Raw genomic sequence first — 22,846 nt, forward strand, 5'->3', positions numbered from 1 at the left:
TGGTGGTAATTTCATGTACTGGTATCGTTGGTGGGTGAGGGAGGGGAATTGGTAATGAGGGTCATGTTGCAGCTCTCGTAAGGTCTCACATGAATGGCTTGAAACCCTTTGAGAAGACAATAGAACAAACAACAGAAACAATGAACAATAACAGCTGCTGAAATGACAACAAATAGAATTACAAGCTTACGAGAGCTGCCACGCTACCGGGGGGTCATCTGATAATACTAATAGTGTCACTAGTGGTGCCATTTTTAGGTTGGGCCGTCTTGTTTTATTGTAACGTGCACCTGCTGGCCCTTAGCGCACCTTAAGAAACGGACCGTATTTCCGGGTAGAAAAAAAAATTATTTTCTGTTGGTTGTGTTTGATTCTCAGGTTAGTGACTTGTGTACTGTGTTAGTCTTTCGTTAGTAAATTGTGTATTGTTTGTTTTGGGCGTTGTTTGTTTTTCGTGTGATAATTTCGTTATTGAGTTGCGTACTTATATGCATTTTTAGTTTTCAACCTTTTCAAATCACCTATTCGCATGAGGTGTCGTTTTAAATTCTGCATGTTATATGGTCTGTCCAAATTTGATCATTTTAAAGATCGAAGCTAAATTTAAGAAATCAGCAGAAATCGTTATTACCTCTTAGAGTATCAAACGTAATTAGTAAAGGAGAGTCCTAAACAAAAATTTTGTTTTTTATAATTTTGCTATCTATATGCGAATTTATAAATTTGGTGCGAAAATTGAAGCCTAAGACATCAATTTCCCTGAAGCTTTATATCTCTTCCTCGCAAGGTCTGCGTAATTTGTGTTTGAACATTCAGTTCTATATTTGAGGACTTAATTTTTTACATGACTGTGATAATTGAAGTCCTACATGTATAGATTAACCATAATTATGAAATTCTGAATTAACAGCAAAGTTAAGTTCCTCTTTAAGGAACAAGAATTCATTTATCCTTTTCTTAAATTCATTTTCATTTTTGGTAAAACTGGTCGGAAATTGTGGTATAATTATATGTACGTAAGTGTAGCAAACTATCATATCCTTTATAAAATATTACATTTTTCTGACAACATCCAAATTATATGATATGTTAAACGTGTGAGATGTTCATAAAGCACTCTGGACCTTTAATCGAAAACTGCATCTTCCCTTTTTGTCTACCAACAGAATTCTACTCTTGAATGTCTCGTTACCACGGAAGTGAAAAAATCCTGAATGAATAAATATATTAACTAAATTTAACGTGAAGCCACAATCTGCAATATCCTGCTCAATGATTATATTAAGCCTTGTGCCAAAAGTTGTTTTCGGAGACCCACGCTGAAGGAAAGCAAACTGTCAAACGTTGGACAAAAGGCTTATCAAGAATTCTTTCACAAATGTCATAAATTCGCGTCATACAATCTCTCTTCCCAATGTGATGAATTTCAGTTCCACTGTACTTCGTTGACAACGAAAAAGGTAAAATTGAATGAAAAATATCTGCTGTAAAACTAATCGAGCGCAAAAATACTTTAAACTGACAATTTAAATACGTATATTTATCACCTGTGAGGTATTTACGATATCTGTTTTTCTACAATACCTAACTATAGAGTTGATCGAAAAGACCTCTGAAGCGTTTTATACGTAAATCTGTTTTCCTAGCCTGTATGGCGTATTTAAAGTAAACAATAGACAATTCTACTTCGGTCGTTTCTCCTTTAAACTAACTCAAGAATTTAACCCCAGATATTAACTTGTATTTTTTTCTTACCTTGCAAATATAGAACACGCTCGCTAGGGTAGTTCTTACCAGTTCCGTCGTTTACTTCATTAAATTAATACTTACTGTTGTTTATTGATCAAATTCTGAAAATTGCTATTATTTAAGACGTGGAAGTGAATTCATTGCGCTAGATATTATCTCGCTGCCAGCGCAAACAGTTGCAATATCCACGACTATCTTCCGCTGGCGAGCAAATAAACCTCCACGCTAGGAAAATAATGTTTTCTTCTCGTTATGAACCGAGTCAAAGTGATCAGATCAACTTGGTCCCCCAATAACTGGACTAACAGAACAGTAAGTGAACTGTAAGTGTTGGCTCAAGATGGTAATGTGGTAATGCGCACACGTTTTTTGCACTATGTTTTAACACCATGTCATGAATATATAATAACTTTATTTTCAATCAAAGCAGTCACTGGGGACCTTTAGATAGCCACACAAGCATGAGGAGTGAAATTGTTTTCGTTTCATTAATGTTCCCAAGGCTCTCACTCAATCTCTTTTGTTGTTAATCTTTTGGATAAGAGACTAGGTACGAAATTGATGTGAGATGTGATGCATGATCGAAAGCATAGAGCAGTTTTCAGTTGGGTGTCGAAAAGTAATATTAGTTTTCAAGTATCAACTGCGCTGCACGATTGGCTTAAAAAATTCGCGCCACTATTTCATCCAGTCAGAAGTAAAACCAAAACTAATCATGACTCGCTTGCACACGTTTTCCAGCGCTTTACATCAGCTACTTCGAGTTTTGATTGGTTCACTGTTCTTTATGATTGACAAGCAGGTGATTACGTTGGTTTTGGTTTTGGTTTTACGACACTCAATTGAAAACTGCTCTAATCACTCGAATCACAAAGTTTGGAATACGTCAGGTTTTGGCTCGAGATTTTGGTCATTCAAGGTCGGTCAGTCTTAGTGTTCGCCCACTTTTTTATTATTTTTTTTACGATTATGTTGCTGTTTAAACTATTTCCATAAATAATTGTAGCATATATTTTCCTCGAGGTCTCGTGCTGCTGCATTAGATAAAGAATATGTTTCCACATATTTTTTGCCACATCTGACACACTGGTTAAAGAGTTTTTCGTATATCGCGTAGCACAGGTTCTTATTCTTAGAATCAATGGTTGCAATGTGTGACAGTGACGTGAGGATACAGTAGGATACATTTGCACCACATGACTGACTGATTCTCAAAAAACTTCTCACATTGAATGTCGCGTGTGAGTGTGTTCAGAATTGTGGATATATGCTCATGTACAATTTGAGTGTCGTTTTTGTCGGAGTGATTCCCGCTATACCACTTTAATTAGTGGTTTATAGAATGCTGATTATCTGTTATGAGATAACTGTGGAAAGAAAAATGATATACCCCCCCGGCTCTCCAAATCAGTGTCCTAGGCAAGACCAAAGGTTTCAAGGTTCATACCCTTAGGGAAGCTTTTATTAATAGCAAATACAGTGGGAAAGTATTCTTATAAGCACTAATCGATGACTCTATTTATTTATCTATCTATTGCCGAGTGTAAAACTTGGTATTCATGGTTCACTGTCTTTCCCTGACACGAGCCTCTTAAAAACGACCATGATTTCAAATGCATAGCATGTATATAGTGCTAGGAGCGCCCAGAAGCGCTATGGTGTCATTGAATCTGTGCATTCTTTGCACGTATTAAATTGTAATCAAATTCTGCAAACACATTTGCTAATCGACGTCAGTCGTCGATCGTCGGTCGTCGGTCGTCGGTCGTCGGTCGTCGGTTATCGGTTGTCGGCCACCGGTGATCCCTTATCCTACGTCGTCAAACTCTTCGCTTTTAACGAAAGTTCCAACCGTAAGTTCAATAATCGCAGTATGTTAAACAATTTGCAATACTCAGTAATTATTGCAGACGCTTTATTTTGTTTCCAAAATGTAGCCCCAGATATTCCCCAAAATGTTTAAAAGCAAAGGTGTATACAGCTGGAAAAGAACCTTAAACTCTTTGATCATAAATGTTCAATTTATCCTTATTACCGATGAGCGAAATATCTAAGTCCTCTAAAAAACGCGGGGAAGTTACAAAATCGCAAAATTAAAAGCGTTCTGAAGTTTCATTCCTTCTTAAAATTAAACAAAATTAATCTGAGATCCAAAGCCAAATTTTGATTAAAATTTTGGTCTTCACTTTTATTGATCATTGATGAGTTAAGATTATTGAACCCAGCGTGTGTTTAATGTATTTTTTATCACATCATTAAGTGTTAAGTTTGACAGTTTTACAGTCCCTAGAACTGAATTAACCGGGTGAAAAATTGTTCAAAAAAACTTTCTGAATAAGGTTAGCGTATGAAGCGATAAATAATTTAAAATTACAAATAATTAGTATATGGAGACATGCTTAGATCGCGGAAAATTAAAACTTGTAAATTTGTAGTCTTGTGGGGGGAGATCGATTCGAATTATGTGTTTTGCTGGGTCAAAATCAGTTTTGATATCTTTATGCATTTGTAATATCTTTTCAGTATAATTATGGGCAAAAAATGCCGCTATTGTTCAGCTTTCTCGGTCGATCTCATTTTGAAACAATCGGAATAATGACGGTAGGAATAAATGTGGTAGCTCTGGGTCGGAAACAGTTTGCGAAACGTCTATCTTTGTAATTTCATCAAAAAGTATATCCATTTTACCAAACTTGTGAGAAATACTCGAAATTTATTTGTAAATACCGTAAAGCAAGGCTCATGTAATTTGAACGGTAAAGAATACATTAAACCTCCATTTTCATCCAGCCTGATCGAGGATTACTAAAAAGAATTAACTGTAGATTTAGTTTTAGTTGTCCCTCGTTTTCCACAGTAAGCGCTTTAATTACTATCTTATGCTCTGCTGCTAACCGTAATCAAAAGCTCTTTGACGGCCTTCATACATTTTGATATTTCTATTTGGAGAGAGATTGATCGTTGTTATAAGTGTAACCGAATGACAAATTTTACGTACAAACCTTGATAAAGTACTTGAACAGTTTTATAGATTTTTTTCGGAAAAAAATTGCGACAGCTTTTTAAATTTCGGCTCCAGGGAACAGCCAATGCAATTACTAGTCATTTCAAACTGTTAAGCTCCTAAATAAATCAATAGTTAATTTTATTCTCCTCACAAACCGACCGAAATCAATCAGTTACGACACGTAGATTTTACAACCTGGTCCCAGAAGGTGATGTGCTAGATCGATGACCAAATTCTCCCATCTGATTACTATAAAATGTATCAAGATATGTAAGGAGAATTTTGGTCGTGATATCAAAAAATGTTCATATTCACTGATCAATGATGCCCGCAACATGCCGTCCAGCTAAGTATGAGTTATCTACATGGAAACATGCAGCTAAGCGCAGAGGGTGTGTTTTATAAAGTGCTAAATGATCTTCACAAGAATATAACGATAGCGAATGCTCTTTGAGTAAAATGACCGAGGAAAAGAAAAAAATAATTAAGATCACATTTTCTGACCATGCAAATAATTCAGGACACCGTCAAAAGAATATATCATTATCTAACAGCTTTTCCTTCATCAAGAAAGCCCCCATATTGATAAAGACGTGATACAGATCACGGAAGGAGGAAAAAACGTGAGAATTCCTCTTTATATTCAGATATAATTCTGACATATTTGTTCTTCGTCAATATACTTGTCTTTCACTTTCCAAAATCGCTTTCTTTACAGAGTAGCATTGTGATAGGGCAGTCAAATCGTGTATATTCACAAAAACTTTTAAGTAATTATAAACGCGAGAGAGAACCGAGGTTTATTTACTTTCTTTCTCGCATTTAAGCCATATTTTGCATCGTATTTACCTTAAAAACAGGTGTCAAAACTACTGGTGGCGTTTTCAATTTGCTATTATGGCCACAACTCTCTGTCATTTCACACTCAATAATTTGGAACCTTCCGATTTAATTTCACTGTGTCTTGCGCAAATCATTCACTTTTTCCTATTCAAATTTCCTGTCGTCGACAAAAATCGATTGTCTTAGAAGAGGACATTCGTGTGTGATGAATAATTAAGGCAAAACAGTAATTGATCTGTATATTTTAGACCCTGCTGTTAGGTAAACAGGCTATCCTAAGCTACCAGAAATATCCTCTCGGGTGATGGTCAAATTTTTTCTACCCATTTAGGCGTTTACCAAGCGGTTTTGCAAAGCAAAGGATAATCTTACCGCCTCAAGCAACACGTTTGAACTGGTTAACCACGGAAAGAGGTAGGGCCCTAAGGGTTAATTCTTTATAATAATGTTCACCTAAAATGCGAGGTGATGCTGCTATGTAAACCATTTTGTAACATCGTAAGCATTTCTTTAATTAATTCGTTTTCCCCATGCATACACTGGCTTTACATTTAATCTCCGTGAGTCCATACAAATAAAAGGGGGTTTTTCTAGGCAGTTGGTTTACTGGGAACTGTCGCAGGTAGCGAAGTCATTCAACTGGTCGACTTAGAAACAGAATCAATATATGTCACCCTCCAGACAAAACCTAGAAATATTTGAAGGTTTAGAGGCTTGCTAATTTCCATCTGAAAATAAGCTTCCTTTACGAAATTTAATACAGAATCTCTTTGAGACAGCCATGCATGCCATCCTCCCTTGGTTGGCTAATCTTTCATTTCGAGTGCTTTCATCTTAAGTATTATGCATTTTTACAGGCAACATTCATTTGAACAAAGGCAAAAACATATGCTTTTTACTGGATAGGCTTTTTGACTATACGATTCTACACCTGAAGTAGAGAGTAAATGGTTTAACGTTCAAAATGTCAAGATTGGTCATCAGTTATCAGTGTAAAAACTTCTGATGTAGAGTTCAAAAGCGAAAAGCGACTGATTCTCCGTGACATTATAAGATAAATCGCAATTTGAATGACAATATTCAGTATGGCAAAGATATCAAAAGGCCGATGTATCGATAAAATTAACCTCTATACGTGAGGTTAGAGGGCATATTGCATAGCATAATTTGCAAAGGATTTTAAGCCCAACTAAATTCTTGATATATTTTGGCCATTTTTTTTCTGCTAAGAAATTTTCGTTTTCATTCTAAATTCATTTCTCCTCAACGGAAACATTACACACTACTATACAAATATGGTGATTTGATATGTCTAGTTTTTCAAATTAGGATCCTAAAAACGTATGTATGCTTGATTAGTATTTTAATTAAAGTGTTTTTTTCCTAATGATTCTTTCAGAGGAAAATTCTTTATGTGTGTGCTGAGATGACTTAAAAGTATACTGGATTCTGTCTTATTTCAATGTGTGCATTGATTACAGGACATGAGAGAAAGACAACAAAAATCGCTTTATTTAGATCTCGATATTGGAAATAAAAATCAGCTATATATTTTTTAGTTTATTTAGGACGTGCTGTTTGACAAAATGGAAGTTAGAAAAAATAAAGAATGACTCTGCTAATGTAAAAACGACGTTATGGAGATTTTTTTTATTAAAGTATACCTTCGTTCATCAATTTGTACAGAAAAAAACAACAACCTGTTTTTCAAAGGCCTGAACACTCACTTTAGTATTGTTGTTTTTTTACCCCGTACTAAGGAAAAATAGTCCACTCTTTTACAAAATGTAAACCACTATTCAAATGAAAACAGCCCTTACCAAAAAAATATAATATTAATCAATCCTCGAAAAATAATGTATTGTCATGGCTCTACAAATTGATGTTGAAAATTGGAAAAAACCTCTTACTAATTAAAGCACTTTCGTGCATTCGAATTTAACTTACATGAGTGTTTTCAGGGACTTAAAGAGTTCGCTAAATTTGTTTCATACTGAATGGAGGTAAACTTATACCGAGTGAAACAATGTTTCCTTTAGGTCGCAATCTCTATGTCCTAATCGCTTATTTTTGGTCCAGAATGTTTAAATTCCAATAACTCTATAATTTCTATACTGGTAGCTTCATAATAATTATGCATCATAAATTATGAACTACTACCAGTTTGTTGTAGCCTCGTGAAAGATTGAACCCTCGACATTAAGCTGTTTTTTTCCTTGGTTTACGAAATTGAGAAAGGTTTATTAAACACTTTAAAGTACGAAAACACAGCGGTTTTTTCTGTGAGGCGATAACCGTGGTTAATAGGGAAAACATATCTTTCTTTTTTCAGTTAGAAATAATGGATTAAAGTGCTTTACTTATGTTAAAGAGTTTCAGTAATTAAAATGACATTGAGATTACTTGAAGTTAACGTTATCAAACAGTTTCAGCCGTTTGTAAGTTTGCCAACGCAAAAATGGCCTAAAATTTGGCTGGGACAACGAATCAACGATTAAGCCCTGGAAAAACGAGCCCGCGTTTTGCCCAGCTTATCATTGACCAGACAGTGACCAGAAACAGCGAGAGACAAATCCTCAAAATGAGCGAAATCCCAGCAGATTTTAATCGTGCGGATTAGCAGTTTGGAATTTTTCCGTATCATATTGAAGCTATTTCGAAAGAAGGACAAGTTTTGGTGTTTTTGCATGGGTTAAGAGTGTCGGTGTCATCAAACACTTTTCTTTCAAATAACCTGAAAGCAAGGAGCTTTATGGAATTCTTAAAATAACTGTAATTAGTAGAGATTTTCAATGCTTTCGTTAATTGTTACATAGAAGACGCTATCGAGGATATTGAGGAGGGAAAATATATCAATAGAGAGAGATGATTACAATTATAAACCACCACAGTATCCGTAATTAGACGAACTTGAAATGGAGTCTCTCAAATGAACTGTAATTGAGTAACTCAGCAACAACAAAGCTCTTTGGGCCAAGCATAGTGTATTCATAAGAGCTAGCTTGCTTTAAATACGGTTCCGTTCTTGTATAAAAGAAACGATATTCTTTTAATTTCGTGCAGTAATTCAACCCTGTCTTATTCTGTGCATGTACTGTGGAACCCCGTTAATCCGGTCACCAACGGACCAAAAAAATATGGCCACATTAACAGGGTATACGTATTAAAGGGGTTCGTTAAATAAGAAAATGATTGACTGAGCTTTTGTCCAGGCCAGAATAAGGTGGCTGTGGTAACGAGGTGGCCGTATTATCGGGGTGACCGTGAGACAGAGTTTCACCGTACCTTGTTTCAAATTTGAAGCTAATTTCAATCACTGTAGATTCTTTAAAAATTCATCATTGGAAATTAAAAAGATTTTAACCAGGAAAACCTCCCTTACTGTAGGTATGTTTTTATTGAATTTATTAGTTTTTAGACTGTGCAATAGCATGCTTTCCTTAAATTCTCGTTAGCTGTTGTCACATTAATCATAACTGAAATTTTCGACGGTTTTTCCCATACGAATGTAACATCTGATAAACTGCCGATTGGTAGGTCTTACTATAGCCTCAAGGTTTTACAAGTACACCGACGAGAGAGCAACATAAATTATATCAAGTCGTGTTTCAACTAGAGTTCGCCCCATAAGGCCCGAAATAAAAATTTCGGACGGTTTTAATTTCGGGCACTGTTCTTTTTTCCGAAATTTTTTGCAAGTAATGTATACAACGAAAGGTAAAGACTTTGCAACCTTTACAGAAACAATTTACTTCCAGCACGCTGTTTCTTTCGGTTTTCCGTCATGCATTAGCTGTCGTGCACTTTAAAAATTCTGGATTGACGATTAAATACCACTTTAATAGACTTGAAACTCCTCTATTTCATAATATTTTACTATCAGTGGCTAATATAAGACTTTAACCTTTTGCTTAAAACTATCATTATCACAGATGTAGTTTTAGTCTAATTAGAGTTTTCTAGGCGTAAATTGACTTGAACACTGTTTCAACAAAGTGTCCGAAATTTGTCCAAAATGAGATAAAAAGTGTCCGAAAATTAAACGTTCGAAATAGAACGTCCGAAATTTTAACGTCCGAAATTTTTTGCAAGTAACGTAATGTAATGATCGTAAAAATAGTATTTTTTTGTTAATACTGGTCTTTTATAATTTGTTTTACAGAAACTGAATGCTAAATGTCTGCAATGAGAGTGGGAGAAACGCACAATTCATCGATCAACGGAGATCCATTGGGACGCAATGATGTACAAATTGTGTTCCAGGTGGTCGTTGCCGTTCTTATTTGCGTTTTCTCAATCCTGGCCAATTCTATCGTTCTTTATGCAATTCAAACAAACGCTAGCCTGAAAACGTTCACAAATAAGGTGATTGCTCACTTGTGCTTTGTCGATATGAGTGAAACACTGCTCATTATGCCTCTGTGGATAACAAGCCTTGTGAAAGGACACTGGATCTTTGGCGACGCCATCTGCAGTATTTCAGGCTACCTGTTCTTCGTAATGGCCAACGCTACTCTCTACTCCCTATTGCTTATCGCTCTCAGTAGATACTTCAAAGTCGTAAAGCCACAGTTGTACAACAGCATTCTTTACGCAAAGAAAAACCGACCAAGAATCTTAATGGCTTTGTGCTGGATTGTTCCACTGGTCCTCTGTAGCCCGCCATTGTATGGATGGGGGAGGTACAGGTACTATCCGCAATCCACCCTCTGTACTTTTGAATGGTCGTTTGATGGGTCAAATGTTTCCTACATGGTCTTCTTGGTAGCCACACAACCATCACCTTACATAATCTGCTGGTGCTACTTCAAAATCTACAACACTGTCCGAAAAAATAGGATTCAGATCTGCACGCGAGCGAATCGCGCCGCGTGCCAAAACGCACAGAACGCGGAGAACATGTGTATTCACACAACGCTCGGTATCGCTTGTGTGGTTATCCTGTGCTGGTTTCCGAAAGCAGTGTTGGTAATCCTGCTTTCTGCTGGAAGACAAGGCTTAGACCTACCACTACTGATATCGAGTTATCTCGTGTTCCTAACTTGTGTCTTAAATCCTGTGGTATATGGAATTCTGAATCCTCAGTTCAAACCCGCTTTCAAGGCGTTGTTCAAGAAGAGGGAGACTGAAATGATCGTTCTTTCGACGTTTTCGGGACCATGGCTAAATTCATGACTGAAGTACTCGCAATGGTTAACTTAACAGATGAAATATGACCTGGGAACTGAGTGTTACAGTATAACCTGGATAGGCAATTGTCCTAGGACGTTAAAATGATCAAACGCAAACAAAATTAATAACAAAAGAATTAGAGGGATGCAATTTAATTGTCTCTGATAGCAAATAACTGGCAAACAAGCAGGGCTTGCAGTTTGTTTACTTTACAAGCAAAACTAGCGTTCAGCCATCCTCATTGACGTCACTAGTTTTTCAGCATTCTGATTGGTCAATCGAACAAACCTCTCCCAATATTAGGGATATTTTAGCGGGAAAGACGCGCGATGCATGTTTCGATCCTTTCGCTGGCAGAAGAAGTTAATCGCAGACTGTCAAAAAAAGTAGTTAATTTCTTAAGTTCATGCAAAAAAATGACGTAACAGTATGAGTGTTGTCTCTGTGTTTATAACTGCAAGAAGACTATAAATAAACAACTGTGAAAATTTTCTAACTAGGTTGTGTACCCTTTACTTAATTATGAAATATTACTTTCGTTTATAGTAATAGTGATTTCATTGTGAAACAAAAAACAAGACTTAAACTTGATGACACTTATAATTATAGAAAACTGTCATTCGTTTGTGTAACAGTGCCTTCGTTGATAACAGTTTTAACAGTAAAGCTGAATAAGTACCCTGATAAAACTTTCACTCGGTTTTGAATTTTCCCGCGCAAGTGAAAACCAATCAGAAACCACGGACTTTTGTAATGTTACGTCATCAGTTCGAATCCCAGACGACCCTCTCAGACGTGTCTGGAGTAGAGAAATGATTGACGTGCTGGGAGACATAAATATATCGCCAGACTCACGTCTTAATTGCCAATGCTTTGAGTTGTCAATTGCCATATTTAATTACTATCCAACACGTCCTTAAAGACGTTCACTGCAAATATTTAGCCAAGGAAATATGTTTTTTGGAAAGTGTTTTCAATTAAGGTGACATAAGGTCACGGCTGTTTAATTTCTATGATTTGTTTTTCATTCAGTGTGCCCTGATGGCAACAAGAGATTTAGAGATTCACGGAAATTGAGCCCAGAAACTTTTCGCCTACAACTCCCTTAGCAATGAAAAAATATTCTCTATATCCTTTTAGCTTTAGTTCACCTCCGGATTAAACAAAAGCTTTACCCATAAAACGACTTTTTGTCTTTTGCTCAATTTTAATAACCCTTCTCCCAGTAATTTTTGTTCTGTTTCAATGTTGAAATATCAGTGGTTTAAGAAAGTTGTCAATATCATGGGCTTGATATTCAAAACATGCAGATGTGCCCGAGTTTCTATCTATCGAATGTTAAAGGGGTGTTGCGTCAAAATTTGCTAATTTGGATTTCGCTTTTAGAAGAAAGCTTTGATGTAGCTTTCGTTTTTCCGGCTGATAGTCCCAACTAAAGAGATAGAAAATTACAGCGTAAAGGAGATGATAAATTGAGCAAACTCGTTCAGCGTACTGATCTCCTTGGAGAAGAAAATATATTGCCCGAAGACCATTGGCCCGCAATCTGTTTCTCAAAACCCAAAAATGCAAATTTTAAAACTACATATACTGAAAGTTACCATTTAACCCTAGATTCATAATTTGCGAGTTCCTCAGAAGTCGATAACAAATTTTTCATTATTTTTTTAGGTTCCCCACTTCGAATACATACTTCGTAATCTTGAATGGTTTTTGCGTGTTTCTAAAGCTGACAGATGTAGTGCTAATCGTCAGGATAGACTAACCTCATAACCTTAGAATCAGATTCAAGAATTGTTTTGAATCTTGAAGGTTTCGTTTTAATATGAGAGGAATTTTTTGCACGGCAAAAATGTATCAATTGTTTTATCTCATTTGATTTTGTCAGCATAGCTTTTTGTATGTAGCTTAGCGGTTTTTTAGTTTTTCTGTAACTCATTAATAATTCAACAAAGGAAATCATTACCGTGACGGTAGATGGATATCTGATTAAAGTAGCGTAGATTTTTACGATTTTATTTCTCCGTTTTCTCCTTAGTTTTAGTTTCGATTGAGAAGATATATCAAAGACTGAAGACAGTGTTTGACCACAGTTCCAAACACCTCGAAATTCGTCAAAAATACTCCTCTACACGTCTGTGACACCATACATTGTACGTTTAAACATTAAACACTCTTCTCGACTATTAAAGTAGACTGATGAACGCTACAGCGTCTTCCCATTTCCTCTTGAACATTCGCGTCAGTAGTTCTCGTACGATTCTCTGTATGACTGCGATTTATATTTTCGTTGCAATAACGACCGCAACTTACTGCTTTTTTAAACGCCAGTTTGAACTGCGGATTCATAATTCCGTAGATAATGGAATTTGCCAAACTACTCGAGAACATCACGTAAATAACCACGATACAGACCTCCCTTGGAATTAGGCAACCAGCAGACTCGATAATAACGACAATAGATACTGGCCCCCAGGTCATCAAAAAGACACAAACAACAGTGAAGCTGGTCTTCAAAAGTTTCATGTCAGTGGGACGAGAATTCGATGTACTGACGCCATGCTCTTCCTCACGAGCGTTCATATTTTGCGTGCTTATTTTCACGGTTTTATAAATTTTGTAGTAGCAGTAAAATATTGCGGTTGTCACCCCATTAACGACTCCGCCTACGGTCAATATGGCGTATGATATGTACTTGACTTGCCAGTTGAACGTGCAAACAAAGAATTTTGAATGATAAGCCATTTTGCCCCATCCGTACAAAGGGGGCGTGGCCAGAAGCATGGCAATCAGCCAAACAAGAAGGCAGTAAAACCTGGCCTTTTTATCACTTGCGAATAGCTTGCTGTACAGAGCTGGTTTTACGACTCTTATGTATCGGTTCAGAGCGATCAGACCCATGTTGAGAATGGAAGCCATGCCTAAGGTGAACTGTATTGATGCGGAGACTTCACACCACGACTCGCTAAAATTCCAAGTTCCCGTGTACACACTCACTACCCAAAATGGCATGTGTAGCGTTGCCATGGAGATGTCAGTCAGTGCCAGATTTTGAATGAAAATGATTGTGACGCTCTTGAGTCGGATGTCTTTATTGATGACATAAACAACCAGCAAATTGCCGAGCGTGGAAGCGAGGCACACTAGAGTGGCCAAGGTCACTTCCATGCCAATTTCAGCACGTGACCGACCAAGAGGATCCTGGGAAGTTGATTGAGAATTGTTCGCCATTTTGTTGCACTATGTATGAAACGCTGCACAAAGGAAACCTAAGCATCAAAATTTTAACAAATATTAGTCTAAACATTAATTAGGCAAGACTTATTGATTACGGAAGTCGGTGATCATATCCGTAACTTCTTCCTTTGTATCTATCCAAAAGGAGAAGCACAGATGAAATGTTTTTATTTGTATTATCTATTTCCAACCCACAAATGCGACAAACAGGTTGGAGGAAAACCATTCCAAAGATATGATTATCTCGCTAAATCCATGTCAGAAATATCAACCCATAGATAAACTAAATAAACATGCAGAAATCGTAATTCTATACCGGGCTTATGATTTTTAACACTTCTATAGCTTCAAAACACTAAAAAGATCTCAAATTAGCACCACTAAAGTTAAATGATGCACTTAACATTTAAAGGGGTGCTATCAATCTTCAACAATACCTCCAATGTAATGTCACAAAACTCAGTCTATTCTATCCACAAATTCAGTCCAAGTTTCGCCATGTCGTATCTGGACTCTTTCTTTGCCTATTGCCTATCACTGTTTCCTTGTCTAATATCAATAGTTATCAACGAGTCGAGTTCCGTATTTTTAGTTAGATTAGTAACTATATAATATACAACTTCTTTTTGCTAAATGATTTAATCATCCCATTTTTAAAAACGTTTTTGAGTACCAAAATAAAGTGTGGTTTCCCGGAGTAATTGTCGTTCTGACTGTATTCATTTATACTATTGGAAGTGAAATAAAGTGGTTGAGTCAACTTTGCGCTAGCTCTGATTATGTTATGTTTTGTTTTGTTTTTTTTCTTTAAAGGAGCTCAGTCAAGGTTTGCGCATATTGAAAAGTTTAGCCTCAATTTTTCAAATTCATCGTTTGAAATCCGTGTCAATCTTCTCCATCCTTAGCCATCCTCGTTTCCTTTATGGTTTACCATTATCTCTTTCGTATTTTTCTATCTTATTAAACTGTTATTTTCAGGTTTCCTACCATTTAAAGGTAATTTTGTATGTGGCCAAAATAACTCAAAATACCGTGACTGAGCTCCTTTAAGATATGACATGAACAGGATGGATTAACTGTGGGAAGAGTAGATCAGCTGAAGTAATTGCTTAATTTTTGCCTCTGTTTTCGAAAGGATCTGAATCAACTTAAATTAATGATTCTGGCCTACTGAATGACACCCACAAATAAAAACCTCGAAAGATCATTTTAAAAGCCAGAACTAATTTAAAAAATGGCATTTCCGTTTGTTTTTAATAAACCTATATGGTGGCTTCCTCAAACATTACACACTTTTTGTTTGAAATAACTGAAATCATAACATTTGATTTCATGGAGTTTCTACAGGACCAGAACAAAAGTCGTGTTGAAAGTATAAGCATGTAAAGAAAACGTATGACTCGTGTCTTTCGTAAAGCTGGTCCTAAATGCAAGACTGTTCAGTCACCGTATTTTGAATTTTTGACCATGTACAGAATTACTCTCAAATTGAAGGAAACATGAAAATAGTAGTTTATTAAGATAGAAAAACACCAAAGAGATAATAATAAACCACAAAGGATCAAGGATGGTTAAGGATGCAGAAGATTAACACGGATTACAAACGACAAACTTGAAAAATTTAGGCTAAACTTTTCAAGATGCGCAAACCGTGACGTAGCTCCTTTAAATACCTTGTTCCCCAAATGGCATTAGTTATATCATACATTGATCTCAAGATAAGATTGGAACCCTTCACTTCGGTTGTTGAAATTGCACAAAGCCTACCAAAAGTAAATTTAGCAAAAACATAGGGTAAAATAATACGTATATTGTATACGAATGGAGGTCTTGTAAAGTCCTCTTTTTGTTATGTGCCTCGTTCTGGAATGCGCGATTTTACTCGGTAACACTCTTTCACTACAGCCTGCTTTTTACAATGTCTTAAATAAAATGCTTTGAGCACTTTTGTACCGAAATAACTGCTTGAAACATTTTAGATATTATTACTATCAGCTAACCTTGCATCAGTTTCATATAACAGTACTCACCTTACCAAACTGTTATCGACTTTTAAGAACTTGCACTTCAAGATTGAGCGCGCAAATTTGAATTCAAGGATTTCGTTTGCCACGAGTTACTCTTAAAAAAGCGGAAGAGTAGAATGAAATCGAAAGCCTTGTGCAGGCGAGAAGGCACATTTGAAATAAATCAGCGCAGCTGCAATTCACTTTAAAATATTCGTCGCAACACTTTTTGGGCATCCACGACTAAAAGAACAAATAGAGCAGATTACACAAATGCCGGCAATTTCAGAGGCGACAATTACGCGCTTTTCACTTTCATCACACAATTGATATGATGATTATGATGGCATACACGATGGCTACAATTTTTTCCTTGGCTTTAAGATTTGCTTCATAAAATTTACTATATAGATATTCATATGTTATATGAGGGAATTGTTTAAAGGTTTGTGACAGATTTGGTTAACTGGGAATTTTGCATTGTTATTTGATAATGTCGGAAATGATAACAAAAAAATATACCAACTTTACGAAAAATAGAATATATAAATCGAGGCTGCGTTTATTTTTGCCAAGTAGCTGGCCTACCTTAAAGTTTGAAAATTTAAATTGGCTCTGAACGTACAGAATTTTTTCAAACTTTGTCAAAAGCTTTCGTCCTCTCCAACCTTCCAATGTGCTTCATTTAAGCAATAGAGTACTTTTTCCGTGTATACATAGCTTTATGTAATTCGAGAGAGTTATGCAAACCTGCGGGTTTGCATAACTTTCGAGAATTCTCCTTTACTCCCAAGTGTTTACATGAGGCTATGTTAACATCGAAAAAGTCCTTTATAAAATATTTCTCAAAAATATGTACGAATATAAAACGTCCCAACCGTATTTAAATACTCTCATGTAAACACACCTATCGACCAATGAGAGCGCACGTAGTATCTAAGTTATTCCATAAAACTCGGTGATGCACGCTAAACCGTGAATTAATTAATCGTTATTCTACTTCAAACCCAGTTCTCTAAAGGATTTAGAGATCTAGGGATCCTATCGTTAATTCTTTTTATTTCTTAAAAAAATATTGTGTTGCGATGGCAGTCATCTGTAGCTGAACCAATTGGAGCAAACATGTTGTTGTTGTTAACCAATCAGGATCAAAACTTAATGCGGCCGTGACTTGGCTTACATATAGCGAGGTGATGGCCACGGTGGCCGCTGCAAATTAAAGTCGAAAGTGAAATACTCGTAAAGAATGAATGATAATCCGAGAATGTTCATATTTGTGTCGAAATTCAGACAACAATTGGCAAAACTAGAAATTATATTTGGTGAGAACTATACCATCATCAGACTAGAATATGCATACAAGGTACTCTTAAATATGGTGTCAACAACAATGAAGAGACGAAACAAAAAGTAATACAGTCGAACCTCTCCATGCGGACACTCTCTAATACGGACAGTTTCCTATGTACCGACAAACTTTTTATACATTTCCTCTAAAAAGAACCTCTATAATTCGGACTCTCTCTAAAACGGACTTCACCTTCACCTTCACCTGTCCCCTGGCGCCAAGTTGGCGCATAGGGCCTCCACATGTGCTCTCCATCGATTCCTGTCTTGCGCTGCAGTGCACACCTCTCTCCAGGACTGCCACCCTGCTTTGGACCTCTCCTTTTCTACTGTGCGCCGCCAGGTTGTTTTTGGCCGGCCTCTCTTTCTCTTTCCCTCTGGGGTCCATGTCAGGGCTGTAACACAGTCATTGTCAGGTTGTTGTCTGAGGATGTGTCCAATGAATCGCCATCTCCTTCTTCTTACCTCTTCACTCAACCTCTCCACGTCAGCCCTTTCCAGTAGCTCTCTATTACTAATCCTATCTTGCCATTTAATCTTCATTATCCTTCTCAGGCATCGGTTCTGAAACACATCGATTTTCTTAGCATCACCTTCGTTCGTTTTCCATGTTTTGCAACCATACATGAGAACTGATTTGACCAATGTTTTGTATAGCTTGATCTTTGTCTTCCTCGACACACTGCTGGAATTCCATACTCGATTCAGCTTCACAAACGCTCCCCTCGCTTTCCCTAGCCTAGCGTTGATGTCTTCTTCTCCGCCCCTTTGTTTACATACTGTGGCTCCTAGATAGAAAAACTTCTCTACATCTTCCAACGCCAGACCATTCACTGTGATGGCTTCATTATTCGTTGCATTGACTCTCATGACTTTACACTTCCCGACATTTACCCGAAGGCCTGTCCTTTCTGCATTTTCTACCAGCCTGTTTGTTTTCAACTGCACGTATCTTTGTGTTGACGAAATTAAAGCTACATCATCAGCGAAGTCGAGGTCCTCAAGTTTTGATGTAAATTTCCACCTCAGCCCGGTTTCCTCCTCTTTCACAGTATGCCTCATTAACGGACAATGAACACTAAATCTCGGTCCTAAGGAGCAAATTCTCTTCATTACGGACACTCCATGGACCAGGGCTCGATAGTTTGGGGTACGTACCATTTCCTGTCCGCAGTTACACAAACATTAACACTTTATCATTTAGATTCAAAAATTCCCAAGACACTCACTTTTAGGCCTGATTTTAGTTACTTAACACTTTAAACTGTCAGTGAAGACTTAAAAGTGACTCGTCATAGTGACCTCTCCCAGACGGACACCTCTCTAATATGGACACTTCGCTCTGTCCCTTCGGTGTCCGTATTAGAGAGGGTCGACTGTACACATGAGAAAAGGCGCGCAATAACATCACCTTTATTTTGTTTTATTCCTTTACAACAACAGTACAGTAACACTTAGAGTAATTACAATAGTAACAATGTTTACATTACTTACAAAGCAACCCCTAATTCTAATTAACAATTAGACCCGTAGCCCTTGCGGGCTACGGGTCTAAACGAAAGAACGGTCACGCTCGATTGGGCCAATTTCGCTACTCGAGGACTATTACTAATAGTCCTCTAGCAGCGTAGCCAATTAAAATGCAGGATTTGCATTAGTCCACTAGTTGGGTGATACTATTTATAATGAGTACCTAGCGATACTCACGTTAAACATTACTTAAATTAGCTTACTCTACCTACAGTATTATTTTTTAGTTAGCTATCTTTACATACTGTATAATGTTCACGCTACTTACTTTTTAATTAGTTTACTCTAAACACTATACCGAATACTTACACTACTTACACTAACTAAAGCTGGTAAAATTTGAGAGAGGTAGAACATCACCTCAGTTTATTACCTGAGGGACAACAAAAGAAGTTAACAAAGCCGTTTAACTCGAAGTCCTATTTCTGTGCAAAATACGCTGTGTTACGTATTGATACCAAGTATCATGTTAAAGGCTTTCTTAATATCATGCCAGGTAATCCGTTGTTTTGAATTTTTCAGCGTTTACTATTCCTCCAAATCCTAAGTGCTTTAGTAAGCCGATCATCAGGGAGTGGCTCTGAATAATTTAATCTCTTTGCAGGTGTGTTATGCCAAATCTGGTAAGATGTCTATAATATAGAAAGTTAACATGAAAAGAATAACAAAAGCATACAACGGTGCAATGAATTTACATCAAAATGAAAAGGGTACCGCGTTTTTTTTTGTTTTTTTTTTTTTGACAAGTTTTGAAAGTTCTTCTGTTAGAGATTGGAACTAGTCCAATTTAGTACCTCTCTCTGTCACGCAACGCTACGTGACCATCTCCCCCTAGCGTTGCGTGACAAGCTGGACTAGGTTAGAATTCAAAGACTTCTTTATGAAAATCAAATGTGACTCCTCCAGATGAACACTTAGTACATAGTTCCTCGACGCTGTCAACCAATGAGGTTGGTCCACAGGTTAATACCGCTACCCGTTTCTCTCCCTCTTCACCTGCGTAGTCTTTCATCTTAGAGAACAAATTTGGAAGCTCAGGACGGCCAAATTTTAGGTCTGGCTGCACTTCTGGAAGGATGTTAGCCACTTCGAACTTGGACGAATCTCTTTCTCTAGTGAGATGGAAGTAATTTTCCATCACCTCCTTTGACTCACCTCTCGCCACAAGGTCTGGAGTGAACGACAGTGGAAGCCGGTGATCCGAAGATTGCTGGAAGTATTCCTTGTCGTAATCAAGCACTGCTGTCACCATGAAGAGGTCACGGACGGACCAGATGAACATCACTTTGCGGATGTCCCTCCCTCGTCTGCGCTGATGCAGCACGTCGTTGCAGATAGACTGCATAGGGGTGATCCCGATGCCGCCACTGACAAACATGAAGAGCTTGTAGCGGTCGCCGTCGACGTCCAGGCACGGAGCTCCGTATGGCCCGTCGAGATAGACATCGATCGGTTTTGTCTCCTCCACGTAGTCGTACAACCGTTCGGTCCAGTCTCCGAGTACGCGGATATGCAGTGAGACCACGTTCTCGTGGGGGGAGGAGGACAGGCTGAATGGATGCCATTCAAACAGGGATACACCTGGTACACATATGAAACAGTACTGACCCGATTTGTAGTTGAAATCTTCCTTGAGGAACGTCAGGCGAACGACATTTGAGGGAAGTCTGACGGCCAAGATACTTCGTTGCTTTCTATTGTTGATAAGTACGATTAACGCACGGACCAGTATGTCGAACACCCACAGGACAACCCCGAATACAATCGCACCGGCACCGTGAGCAATGGCGGCGCCGATGACAAGTAGGAACAGTACCCAATGGAAACGATAGAAAGCTTCGAAGACCTTCCGGCGAATAAACCTCAGGGCCGTCAGGCAGAGACCAGCCATAGAACCAACGAGTAGGAGTCCGGAGACATCCCATCTCTGAGACACATAGCCATGCCAAGCACCGACGAGGACGCTGACATAAGCGCAAAGTTTATGCCAGAATAACGCTCGCTCAAATGGCATACCGGTGAACAGCACCCATAGCGAGTTTCTACAAGCAAAAGCGAATGAGAGGGCCGGTGCGATAGTTGCAATACCCCCAGTTCCTTCTCCGCCTTCGTCGTCATTCAATCCGATCACTCCCAATGCTGCAGCTAGTCCCCCAATGAGCAATACAAACACAAGCAGCTCTCCAAGAACGATTCCAAATAGAAGGCGAGTGTGGAAAATACTAAGTATCTTCCAGCGACAGTGGTAGTAACGTGGCCATGGAAACAATCGATTGAGTACGGGCGACTCGTACTTCGAATCTTCGTAAGGTTTCCATCGCTCAGAGCCTTGATGCTCGAAGTGTTCCACGTTAAGTGGGTCTACAACCGCCGCTTGTCGCCCATCTGTTTGTTCCACTCGCCGAGGCTGCTCGATGGAAACTTGGTAGGACTGGTGCATGTTTTTCAAAAGCAGCTAAATGTAAAAGCGCTTGTTCGATGTGCAAGTAGATAAAGTTGTATTTGCCAACAAACAGTTACATGTAAGGCGTGGAACGCAACGGCCAATCGAAAGAGCTGTAATTTAAAGCGTGTTTTCCAACACACTACAGCAGACACACTTTTCGCAGATGAGTAAATAACAGAAAAAATCTTTGAGTCCTTGTTTCAACCTCGCAGCCAAGCGAATAAATGTTTCGCAAAACAGTATACGAAAATGTGCTTATGTCATCGGCTAGCTCAAACTGCACTGCTGGAAAATGAGAAATAGCGATCGATTCAAAGGCAAGAATGCAATGCCAACCAAGCCAAAAGACTCGTGTATTGATACTGATCCGAAGCAGAAAGGTTTTAGCATAAATATAAGCTCGATAAGAGTAGTAAAAGAGTTTGACAGAGAAAAAAAGCACTAATTTGCATATTATATATTCTGGTTTGATTGATCTCCAGCAATGTAAAACAGGTTCTAGGTAAACATTTCTATTTTTAAAATGGTTTAAGTGTCAGTTATGTTTTACTCTATCTTGGAATTTTTTTTTCAGCAGTTTTCATGTAAAAGTCCTAGTCATAGCTCTCAAAATTATTTTACCTCCACCTGTATTGTCACTATTGTCTATCTATCCGCAAGTCGCATATAAGATTTCTTTAAGTTTTATTTCAATAAATGGTAGTAATGCCAAATGGCTATTTGATCTTGCAGTTCCGCTTGCTATAAACCAGACCAATGAAATTTGAAGTAATTTTTATTACTTACAATTTTAATTCATCTGTTTATCTTGTCAATTGTCTTCATTGCTTAGCGGTATAACAAGTGAAGCACTTATAATTCAGACCCCCTTCAGGACCGAGGAGATTAAGCGAAAGACCTGGCACTAGTTCTAGAGTTGTTAACTGAGATCCCAGATCAAGCTTCAAGTGAGAATTAAATACGGGTTTGGCCGTGTGAATCTAGCTGCGAAATATCTAACGATTGCTTTTAAAGTACAAGGAAAAACTCAGGCTCAGGTTCAGTAACTCCACACTGCGCAGGATAAATTTGAAAACGCAACAATTACCGGTCATTCTGGATTTGTGTTTGAGGAAAACTCGAGCTGGGAAATTACACGACTATCGTGATGTCATCGTTTTCGAAAAGCTCCGTTTTCAAAATGTTTTCTTTCCACGCTAAAACGTAAAGCCGGCGTTTTCAAATTCCTCCGGTTTGAAGAGCGTTTTCGAAAAGCTCCGTTTTCGTGACGGATTAGTGTGGACGGTAGGCCTAACCGTAAAAATATAGCTGCGTTTTTAAATTCCTTCGGCTTAGTGTGGACGGAGCCTCGGTATACTCGAAGGTTGTCTTCGGTTTGAAAATTCCGATTTTCTTACGAAGTGAACCACTCGAACTTTTTCAACCAGACGTAATTGACGTGGTCCTGCATCTTTTTCAGCTTTGAGTTCGACGAGCGATAGGTATAAACTTAGAAAAGATTAGGGCTTA

The 22,846-nt window shown here is 37.8% G+C and overlaps 3 protein-coding genes across 4 annotated transcripts; 1 reads left to right on the forward strand and 2 right to left on the reverse strand.

Moving 5' to 3' along the window:
• The first annotated feature begins 951 nt into the window (after window positions 1-951).
• Window positions 952-11,267, forward strand: LOC110068370 (green-sensitive opsin-1-like). 2 transcript variants are annotated; one of them, XM_020775746.2, is made up of 3 exons: window positions 952-1,460; window positions 5,931-6,013; window positions 9,762-11,267. In XM_020775746.2, exon 3 carries the CDS (start codon window positions 9,776-9,778, stop codon window positions 10,772-10,774), a length of 999 nt encoding a protein of 332 aa, XP_020631405.1. In that variant the 5' UTR covers window positions 952-1,460; window positions 5,931-6,013; window positions 9,762-9,775; the 3' UTR covers window positions 10,775-11,267. The 2 variants fall into 2 exon arrangements, with proteins under 2 accessions (XP_020631405.1, XP_089142509.1); XM_089286383.1 differs by lacking the exon at window positions 952-1,460 and having other exon boundaries at window positions 5,594-6,013.
• A 1,504-nt stretch (window positions 11,268-12,771) lies between these two features.
• On the reverse strand, window positions 12,772-14,002 carry LOC110068480 (visual pigment-like receptor peropsin). The gene has a single exon (XM_020775859.2). It carries the CDS (start codon window positions 14,000-14,002, stop codon window positions 12,938-12,940), a length of 1,065 nt encoding a protein of 354 aa, XP_020631518.2. The 3' UTR covers window positions 12,772-12,937.
• A 4,766-nt stretch (window positions 14,003-18,768) lies between these two features.
• Window positions 18,769-21,770, reverse strand: LOC110068515 (superoxide-generating NADPH oxidase heavy chain subunit A-like). Its single transcript, XM_020775892.2, has one exon. The coding sequence runs from the start codon at window positions 21,329-21,331 to the stop codon at window positions 19,751-19,753; it is 1,581 nt and encodes a 526-aa protein (XP_020631551.1). The 5' UTR covers window positions 21,332-21,770; the 3' UTR covers window positions 18,769-19,750.
• Between the last annotated feature and the right edge of the window lie 1,076 nt (window positions 21,771-22,846).

This window comes from Orbicella faveolata, unplaced genomic scaffold, assembly GCF_042242905.1.
Source record: "Orbicella faveolata isolate gen_17 unplaced genomic scaffold, um_ofav_v1 contig_14, whole genome shotgun sequence".
Lineage (NCBI taxonomy): Eukaryota > Metazoa > Cnidaria > Anthozoa > Scleractinia > Merulinidae > Orbicella > Orbicella faveolata.